We start from the raw sequence: 10,935 nt of genomic DNA, 5'->3' as shown, positions 1-10,935 counted from the left end.
ACTTAGCATTATTTAATCCATGTCAGCATTTGGGAAAACAAAAGCATGCTTCAGAATCTTCTGGCTGTGGTCATAGTTACAGGACAATAGGAAGAGATCTTCAAAAGTGTGTATCTAACAAAAGCGAGGGGCAAAACCAGCCAAGAGATTAATTCTTTGTATCAAATTTTGCTCAAACATGAAGCCATAAACAGCTATCTTCTGATAAGTGTTGTCCACCAAATGGTAATCACTTTGAACTACTGGTTATGAAATACCAAAATTAACTACCTGACAGGATGTCCCAAAAGCACTAAAAGTCTTAAAAAAAAAAAAAATTGTCTGCAATCCCAGATCCCCACGAAACTGTACTGAATTGGAACAGATTGAGGCATGCTGTAGATAAAGTATAATAAGAAATTCAGAGGACTTGAAATATTCACTGAGCCATGATTTACTTCATGCTTGTAATTATGTACCTAGGCTGTTAGGATCGCTAATTATGAGCAAAGCATAGTAAAGCATTTGAATTGAATCTGAGGAAAATAAATATAATTATGATGGCTTGGTAAAGAACTACCTCCGTGAATAAAAAGCTTTTACTTCTTTCAAGGCCGATTTTAGTGTTTCCTTCAAAACACTTTGTTGGCAGCAACTTAACTTTCTAATCTCTAGGTCAGTGAAGTGAGGTTTTAGTATGTTATACTGCCTGTTCTAATTTCTTAGCCTGAAGATTACTTTAATTCCCCCTTCTAAATGTCAAGTTTATTATAATTTGGTTTTGAAGGAGACACAGCTATGAGTGATGAGGAGGAGTTCAGGGAGGTGAATTTTTTTTTTCTCAGGACCACTGGTGACTTTGGTGACTGTGGAATTTGTGGCAGCAATGATACAAACACAACGGCTAGGCTGAGGTGTGCAGGAGTGCGATATTTCTTTCCCACCTGCAGGAAAACAATTTGGTAGCGAGAAGCATCAGAGCAATCGAGTCCAGGGATGCCCTGTGCAGGCCCACGCAAGTGTCAGCTGCAAGGTGTGGATGATATGTATTAAGACACATAGTAAGAAAAGCTGTTAGGAAAGAAGGCAATTGTATTCGGAATGTGTGCATCTCTCCAGATAGCTTTTTCCTCACAACAGTCCACATCTATCACCTCTAAAATATATAACCAGCCAGCAGTTTTAAACCCTCTATAGCACAGAGTTAAAAATCTACCTTTGAGCCTCAGGATTCGCTATTTTCTGCATGGCACATGAAACAGGTACTGTTCTACTTGAATGAAAATTAATCTGTGTGAACAAAAGCAATTATGGCGGTGACAGAAGAGCAGACATTTCTTATTTCTTAATTTCAGTTAAGACCAATCCTTACAGCTTAAGATAAATTCTTTACAGCTTCCTTCACCTACCATCATACATCAGAAAATACATTCCTCCAGGTCTCAACTTGGACCAAAAAAGAATGATTAAATCCGAGTTGTCTTAGAAATGCAAACCAGAATGTGAGTGCAATCAGCATGGGGAGCTCCTTTCATAAGGCAGACCTCAGCCTTGCTTGTCTCCTGGATCCCTCAGCTAATTCTGATAGTAGGTACAGGCTTCTCAGTTCCAGCTGTCCACAGAATCTTTCGTGTTCTTTCTCATGAAGCTCCCTTTGTGTTTATGGTTTTGACAGGGTAACTGGCAAGGCCAGGAGAGGTAGCCATGGAATCATGTGACTTTCTACATGTAGACACTGACTTTTGGCCATTATGGCTGTCACCAAGAAAAGAAAAAAATAACAAGAAGAGAGCAGACTAAATGCCCTTCAGATTGCCTGAAGAAACTATCCAATAGTCCAAAAACTTCTGCTTGTTTACTTTTCCTCTGTTTAACAGTTTTTTCCTTAAGTTTTTAGATTGAATTTGAATAATTGTTTTCTTCTTTCTCTTTTTTCACATCAATTTTTTTTAATTAATTCCTAGCTCTGAAATTTGATGAATTACATCTGTTTTCTTTCTGTTACATACAGAAAGTAGCAGATCACTGCATGCGATCTGTACAGAATAAATGGGATGATAAAGGTGATCGCACCATTGTAAATCCATAGGAAGAAGCAAAATAAATCAATGCTGTAAATTGCAGCGTAATTTTCAAGTGAACTAATGTAGTTATTTTAGCACATTAAAGAATCCTTGTTTTAATGTGATGTGAATGGCACTTTTCTCTTTGCCAGTGACAATCGGCAACTTCAGCTTCTTTACTTGGAGTGCATCCTCTCCATGTTAAACAGCTCCTCTCCCAGCATGCACCAGCACAAAGGATTCACTGATCTTATATGGTGAGTAAGTCTGAAGGCTAATGCAAATATTCGATTTGTAAGTATAAAAGGACCTTCTCCCCCCAGCCATGCAAACAAACCTGTAATAAAACTCCAGATGTGAGCAGAGCTTGCTGTTAACCTACTATCAGTTCATTCCATGCCTCATATAAAATTGGCTAGGACCTCACGCCCAGCTAGCACATTAAGTCCCTGTAGTGAATAATCACTGTAATGAAGTCTTGTGTATTTAGCCAGAACAGATAATCTCTTACACTTTCTGCAATAGTTCAGATTTGTGTGTGGCATTGAATACACAAATTTCTGCTTGCTGTAGGAGGGTGCTGTAGAGATTCTTACTGGTCTGGTGCAGTAATACAGGAACATAAGGAAAATTAATGTCAGGTGGTGTGCTGATGAGCAGAAATGCTTATGGCCTGCATTGTGTAGGGGCTGAGGCTAAATGGTCCTCATGATGCTTCCAATTTATCAAGAAATTCTCTTTTTAATACACTTTACCAGGAAGGCTTGACTTCTTTAGTGTTCATATCTATCTCTAAATTGTTTGATACCATCACCTCAGAGCACCTGAAATAATCCCTTTTCCTCTTCTTGTTTGCCAGTAGTGCTTTTTTTATAGCATGTGAATAATTGAGTCATGGTAATAAAGTAATTAATATGCAGTGCCTTGCAGTCCATGACCATCCTTTGACCTTGGCAGGTGATTGTGTTATGAAAAGATATACATGACTGTTAACAGGATTTTAGAAAAAGAAACACATTTACTGTAATTTTTGAAATGGAAGTATTTGACTTGGGCCTAATTCTAAGGATGCAACACGTAGAGGCACCCATAGCTTCCCTTGCTGTCCCAAGGAAGACTGAGAGGTCTTCAGGTTGCTAACAATTGACCATGTTGCACAAGGACCCTGTGCTGAGGGCTCTGGGACCTCTAATGTAAGAGCAGAATTCTCTCATGGAAAACACATTTCAGAAGTTTCTGCCCTTAGATTTCACCCAACCCTTTGTTTATACTTATGTGACTGACTGTGGGGCCGTGCTATAAGCAAGGTCACTGAAATTATCTCAGTTAAAAGCAAATACTTCTTGTTTTATTTTAAATTTACATAACTTTGATGATCCAGTTTGTGCTGCAAATCCATAGGTGGACTGTAACTGTGTATCATGAGGGCAAGCCATTGTGGGCTGGACTTCTTCACCTGCATTGCTGCCAAAGATTGTGCATCCTCCAGCGACATGCTTAAGGTTAAGTGGAGGAGAAAACAAACAAATAAACAAAAAACACAACAACAGCAAAAAGCAACAACTAGGAAGACATGGAACAGTTTAAAGGACAAACACAGTTTTGAATATATAACAGTATAAGTACACACTAATCCATTAGCTGTCTGGGGAAGCTGTGAACCAAACTGGGAGTTGCCTTTGTTCTTTAAGGAGCTGTTGCCTACATGCTCACAAGTTTCACTCTGGCTGGCACTTTGCAGCCAGTTCTCAACGGAAGATAAAGAAGGGAGCAGCCAGAGATGATGTAGCCCTGTGTTCTTCTGACGGTGTTCTCCATAGTTTGATACAGAAGCACTTTGAAGGAACTAAGATGTGTGGGGAATGTGTTGCTGTTGTAACCTGTGATTACACCTGCTTCGGGGCAGGCACGTTTCTTAAGCAGTGAATTGGTATGTTTTGAACTGTGCCTGATTAGAGAAAGAAATGGAATAAGTAGATGTCATTATCTGATGTCTGATTAGAGCTGTTTTTCCTTCTGTGACTTCAGGAAGCTGAGCTGTTGTAGCAAGTTATGTTAAGAGAAGCAATGAAAATTCTGGACTGCATAAAAATCTTGAGGAAATGAGATGTGCTTACCTATGAGGATGTGTTACTCTTTATGATGAATCATTACTTATCAACGGGTGCTTGCTCTAGGTGCTGGCTTGAACCTCTGAGGCATGTGGGTGAAAATCAGGTTTGGCGCTGCATTCTCATGCGGCACTTGGCTTTTTTAAATTAGAGTCTTGCAGACTGAAGTAAAATGTCAAGTGCGTGAGTGTAAAGCTGAAATAACAGCTAATGGAGCAAAGTGCTGAGTTGGTTCTGGCTCTGGTTCCACAGAAGAGTGATCTGGTGTGGAATCACTTAACCTGAGCATTCATGCAGAAAGACAGTTGAAGGAAGGACGGTGTTTTTAGTGTATAGTGGCATATGAGGAGTTACAATGCATACTTTGGGTTGCTGTAGAGGGCTTTAATTATATTCTCAAAAGGCAGCAAAACAAAGGCTCACAACTCAGGGTGCTTACTAAGATACAGACATGTTCAGTTCAGTGATGAAACATCAGGCCTTCTAGTTAACATGGACTGGTTTTTGTTTGGTCAGGTTTTTTTAAAGCTTCCGAGTTGGACTGAAGAAGAAATACTTTGCAGTAGAAACCTAGAATTTCTACCTTGCAATAGCCTGCAGTCATTGAAAGGGGCAGTCATGCTGTCCTGTAAAGGGCAGCACTGTGCAGCAGCATGAACTTGCAAAATCAATACCATGTTTATAAAGCACCCAGAAGTATTTCCATATGTACTAACATGCTGATGCTTGGGACCTGGAGAAAGCCTGGCGTAATTTGTTGTTGTATCTAACTACTGCTGCTGACTAATCATTTAAACAAGAGTGTGTATCTCATTTAGCTGTGGGCTATTTTCAATCTGTTCCTGTGAGATTATTTTTTTCCAGTTACCATCTGCTCCTTTTCTCTCTTTCTTAGGAAGCAACTGTGTCCAGCCCTAGTAGTGATCCTGGGAAATCCAATCCATGACAAAACTATCACCTCTGCCCACAGCAGCATCTGCCTTGAGGCTGATTCACCTTCCTCAGGGATCTCTGATCATGGCCGGGGTTCGGGTTGTTCCTCCACAGCACCTGCCCTTAGTGGGCCTGTTGCACGGACCATATATTATATTGCAGCGGAACTGGTTCGGCTGGTGGGGTCAGTGGAATCCATGAAGCCTGTGCTGCAGTCTCTCTATCACCGGATATTGCTTTACCCACCACCTCAGCACCGAGTAGAAGCCATCAAAATTATGAAAGAGGTAGGATAATCACATGTGCAAATCCAGGCATGTAAAGCAGTATGTTTATGTAACAGTAAATGTTGCTGATACATGCATACTAGTCCATTCCATACCTTAGCACTAGGGATGTTGCGATTGCCCTTCCTGAGCACAGCTGTTCCATCAAAGCCACCCTGACAAATATTTTTAGTTTTATGAAGTCGGAATAGCTATATTTGTCTCCATAACGCAAGCTGCTATGGCAACTCCGTCAGTGTTCATGCTGTGGTACTGCATGCAGCAGATCTCATCACTGAGTCATGACTGCTCTTTTGGGGGAGATACGGTATAGTGATCCAGTTTTCAACTTCTTTGGCATCTTTCCCCACTCTCTGCTCTTGCTAGAAGGAGACATTCATCCTCACAGTGTAGTATTCCAGGCATTAATGTGAATATATGCTTTGATTAGGTGCCAGGTTTTGGAAATACAGTTTCCTTGAGCTTTATTAGAATAACCACAAGGAAGCTGCCAATGTCTTAAGCGGCTGTGTCCGTTCTGGCCTCTTGCCCAGTGCCTCTGACAGCACTAGAACTGGAGCACCGTGGGACTTCTTAGAGCAGCAGCTGACATCACAGGCTCTTCCGCTTCACCTGTGCAGCTTTCTTCTCATGTTTTGGAACACAAGGCAACTTACGTAATTTGTAGAAACAGTGGCCTCTCTAAGAAGATTTTTGTTCTAGCTTGTGCATACCTGGGCTTTTCTGTGTCTGGAGATCTCTCCTAACACCACACAGCCACTGCTGGGTTGTTGACTGTACTGGCAGGCACCCTGGCGCTTGTCTTCCTCCTATTTTAAACAATAGCAAGATGAAAATTGAAGTTTTAGGAAAGTTCTGTCTAATGTTTCCTGCAGGACATACCTGTTGCCTCTTTCTTCTTATTAGTATGGGCTTGTTTGTAAAGCCTTCTCCTTGTATTTCCTGGTGGGCATTGACAGGATGCCTGGATGTCTTCAAGGCCAGGTTGGATGTGGCTTTGAGCAACCTGGTCTAGTGGAAGGTGTCCCTGCCCATGGCAGGGGGGTTGGAACTAGATGGTCTTTAAGGTCCCTTCCCACCCCAACCATTCTATGATTCTGTTATTCTATGCCACCCGGCAGGCTGAGTCGGAAGGAATCACTTTGTCTTTGCCCGACTCTCTCATTTTGTGACTGGGTGACCAAAGAGAAAGGCTCCCTTTGGTATATAATATAATGCAAGATACTTGTGCTAAACGTAGGCATGAAGATTGTCTTGCGTGTGGTATCAGTTGAAATGTACTCAGTCAAAAATGTAAAACACTAGAGAACATTCTATATATGATTCTTATTGAATATCCTGCTCTTCTCTATCTGCTTTTTGGCCTTTAAAAGGAGGAAAGATAGCTTTAATAAGTAGAACATCAGTGTGCCATTTCCTTTGCTATGAGAAATTACTTTATGGTACCTCAGTGTCATGGTTTAACTCCAGCCACTAAAACTAACACACTTGGGTTCCAGGGCTTGATAGAACTATGACTCATTTATGTATTTAAATAGTGCTTAGATAATTCTCTATTAACTTCTGGTTCCCTTCCTTTCAGATACTTGGCAGTCCTCGGCGGCTTTGTGATTTGGCAGGGCCCTGCTCTTCTGAGTCAGAATCCAGGAAGAGGTCTATTTCTAAAAGGAAGTCCCATCTGGATCTTCTCAAGCTGTACGCTTTGTTTCTTCCTTCAGCCTCTTCTCTCTTAAACCTGTGCACACAAGACATGTAAACAGTTGTACCCTCAGAAGCATACCCAAATATGAGCTGGGGTATCTCCCTGGTTAAATAAGCTGTGAAAATGGTTTATCATCAGTCTGGGCCTGTTTGTAGAAGCACAGATAACCACCTTGAGGAGTTTGCCAAAATACCTGAATATGTTGCTTTACAGCTAGAAATTGTTGTGTTTGGGTCCCTAACCAGGCAGTGAAATAACTGTATGGTTATTTAGAGGTACATTTCCAAGATGAAGTCAAAGGAGGTAATCAGAAATTTAAACATTGTCAGATTGTGCGAGAAGGTTTCTCACTTCTTATAAAGGTCATATCTCGTAGATAAGATAATTTTTACAACACAGATGGCTTAAATTTAGCTTCAGTTGGGTGTTGAGGGTTTTTTTCAGTGTAAGTGCTTGTCTAAGGGAAGACATGCTGTATATGCTGGTACAAATGCATGGTGACTTTCCCTGGTTGGCACTTCCTGTACAGAATGGCCATGCCTACAAGGGAAACTTCGTTTGTTCTAATAGTAGTTGTCTTTCTCAGGAGTAGTCTCACAGAGTAATTTCACTTATCTTTTTTTTTTTCCTGGTTATAGAGGGATGGTCTTGGATAATAGTAACATGTACTCACTGTATGTGCTGCGTGACTTAAACTCTGTTTCAATTGTAGTATCATGGATGGGATGACAGAAGCATGCATCAAAGGTGGTATTGAAGCATGTTATGCTGCAGTGTCCTGCGTCTTTGCCCTACTTGGGGCATTAGATGAGCTGAGCCAAGGGAGGGGTCTTAGTGAAGAGCAGACTCAGCTGTTGCTCCGGCGCTTAGAAGAATTAAAGGATGGGACCGAGGTGAGCAGGGACTCCATGGAGATCAATGATGCTGACTTTAGATGGCAGAGGCGCATCCTGTCCTCAGAAAATCCTGCCTGGGAATCAGGAAATGAGAAAAGTCCTGATATTAGCATTAGTGTTACCACTGACACTGGCCAGACCACTTTGGAAGGGGATATGGGACAGACAACTCCAGAGGATAATCCAGAAAGTCAAAAAAACTCATTGCCATCTCCAGCTGTACACGAAAGCAAAGAGATTCATTATAGAGAACCAGAGTCAGAAACCATCGACCAGCCAGATGTTGTTCAGAGAAGCCACACCATAGTCTATCCAGATATAACTAACTTCTTATCAGTTGATTGCAAGGCCCGGTCCTATGGATCCAGGTACAGCGAAAGCAACTTCAGTGTAGATGAGCAGGACTTTTCTAGGACTGAGTTTGATTCATGCGATCAGTATTCCATGGCAGCAGAGAAGGACTCAGGCAGGTCAGATGTCTCAGACATAGGCTCTGACAATTGCTCCCTGGCTGACGAGGAGCAGACACCACGGGACTGTCCAGGACACAGATCCTTACGTACAGCTGCGCTATCCCTGAAACTGCTGAAAAACCAAGAAGCGGACCAGCACTGTGCACGGCTCTTTATCCAGTCACTTGAAGCACTTCTGCCTCGGCTTATAGCTCTTCCCAGCATAGAGGAGGTGGATGGAGCACTGCAGAGCTTCTCTTCAACCTTCTGCTCAGGTTTGCAAGCAAGTATTTACTGTCTAACCAGCATGCAGGTTCTGACAGCACTGTACACAGATTCTCGTGTAGGATTTCATCTTCGGAGAACCTGTGCAGAGTAAGGAGGTCTGGGCTTTACAAAGCACATTTCTCCACAGCAGCACACTTCATTTAGGGCAAAGCAAATTGAATATGCAGGTGCTGATTCAAAGGGAGGTCAATCCATTGACTCTTTAACAGGCTCTGGATTATGTCCTCACTCAGTAGAGAAACAGTTTTCTGTAGCAAGGTATCTCTTCACAGGTTTGTGAAGATCTGTTGAGAAGATTTGCACATGCTGTCATTGAAGAGAGGTTGGGGTTGTGCCTTAACATGAAAGGGGTGTGGGGAAGACCATCACCTGTTTTGAAAGATTTAATTAACTTAGTACTCACTGCATTACTAATGCCAGCCTTGCAAAGAAGGTGATAAAAATTCCACAGCCGTAAGTTCTTAAGCTTTTAAGAAAAGAGGAGCAACTCACTTCTTCACTCTTCTCTTTTTCTTAATACTGCTATCTATCGTAACAGGAAATGCAAAACTCAAAGCCCAGACCAAGTGCAAAGTAGTTAAAGCTCTTACCTTTTAAGAGATTAAATATGTGTAGTTCTTTCAGGGCTAGAACCTTTGGGATCTTGGCTTGGTCAATAAAATGAAAAAACTCCCTGCAAGGGCTAGTTTGTCTTATTTATAGTATATTTAAAATGTGTATAAAAATATATATTTTTACAAGGGTTTCTTTTTCCTGACAGTGGCCAAACTGGAAATGTTTGTTAAAATATATTTCTCTGTTTCTTCAATTAAATTCACCACAATTGCCTTTCCTTTTGCTCCTCTCCTAATCATTGCTTCATTCATTTGTGCTCTCTCACACACATTAAACTCATACAGAGTCAGAAGGGATGCCTCTCATCATCATACAGGGTAATTTAGATATAAAGCTGGGTGAATAAGATGATATTCCTAATATCCTATTTACATGCTGCCCAGCTAAGTGCTAACCGTGGAAGACATTCTTGAGGAACGTCGGCCGTGTTATATCGCAGAAAAGAGATATCTCAAAGGGGACATTAATATGAATTACGTTCCTAATTGAGGTGCTCAAAAGCATCCTTTCTGTCACAAGAGATTACTTTTTCCTGAAAAAGAGTGATCTTCGGGTTATGTCAGAAGACCAGCAGTAGTACTTGAGCTCAGACTTGTGCACCTGTTCCCTCGTGTATGAATGAGCTTACCACTTCTTTTCTCTTTTGCCTGTCACATTCTTTTAGAACGTTTGAAAGAATCAGAAGAGGTAGACCTAGCAGACTTCTAGGTTTTAAGGCTGCACATGGCTTGTGTTGTCATTCAGTATGACCATTACAGTGAGAAAGATGCAAGACTATCACTTGATTTCTGCATGAAGTCCACAATTTCTGGGTTGTACATCTCTCTAAAAAAGATACCTAGTCTTGGACTTGGACTGTTGAGTTGAGAAAGACCTTTCACTTTCCTAAGAAAGCCACCACCATAGCTAAATCTGCACTTAAAAATGTACGCCCTGTTTCCAGTCTGATTGGTGAAGTATTATTAGAAGATGTCACTTAGTAAGTAATCAAGGAAAAATATAGTAGCAAGTTACTATATTAAAATATCTCATAAGAGGTATCCTGGTGTTTTCATAGAGCTGTGATTGTTAGAGCTGTAATTTTATCCTCTCACAAGATCTGTGAAGTTCATGTTTCAGTTCAACAACTGGAATGAGGCTCAATCCAGCTAAAGCAGTGCCTTAACTTGTACCGGAGATCATAAGCAAAAGCCTATCAGTCCTCCTGTGGTGAAGACTTTGTTCCTGTGTAGGTGAGAGAGGCGTGAGCTTGAAGACCTGTAGAGACATAGTGAAGTAGAAACACATGCCTGGGGCTAGGAACTCCCCCTGTAGAGCTTCCAAGACACCAGTCTGACCCACCTCTGTAGGCAATGTTTGAGTCCTTACTTGAGGACTCCTTCGTTAGCGCTAACAATTCAAGGTAGAAATTCGGTGATGAGGTTAGAGGAACTGGCCCTGTGCCTTGTAGGTACTACAGCTATTCATGTACAATTCCTGAAGAACACGTTAGGGCAATTTGAGTATTGGTTAAGATTTGAGTTGAGAAAAGAGGCAGGTGCAGTTCTGAGACCACCCAATGCAGAAACAGTATTTTTTGCATTTCTGAGAGACCTTATTTAACTGCTTT

General features: G+C 41.4%; 1 protein-coding gene across 1 annotated transcript in view; it reads left to right on the top strand.

Annotated features, from left to right (window-relative positions):
* The window catches only part of KIAA1244 (KIAA1244 ortholog), a gene marked incomplete at its 5' end in the record, with an annotated part of 49,931 nt that overhangs the window by 4,218 nt on the left and 34,778 nt on the right, over positions 1–10,935 (top strand). Inside the window, 4 exons of the mRNA XM_010161434.1 lie at positions 2,195–2,299; positions 5,049–5,373; positions 6,956–7,068; positions 7,788–8,698. Of these exons, the coding sequence (XP_010159736.1) occupies positions 2,195–2,299; positions 5,049–5,373; positions 6,956–7,068; positions 7,788–8,698 (1,454 nt within the window). The remainder of the gene's footprint in view (positions 1–2,194; positions 2,300–5,048; positions 5,374–6,955; positions 7,069–7,787; positions 8,699–10,935) is intronic.

Source organism: Eurypyga helias, unplaced genomic scaffold, assembly GCF_000690775.1.
Source record: "Eurypyga helias isolate BGI_N326 unplaced genomic scaffold, ASM69077v1 scaffold3281, whole genome shotgun sequence".
In the NCBI taxonomy this organism is placed as follows: Eukaryota; Metazoa; Chordata; class Aves; order Eurypygiformes; family Eurypygidae; genus Eurypyga; species Eurypyga helias.
The sequence above is the reverse complement of the archived record's forward strand: the minus strand, read 5'-3'. Positions and strand labels throughout refer to the sequence as shown.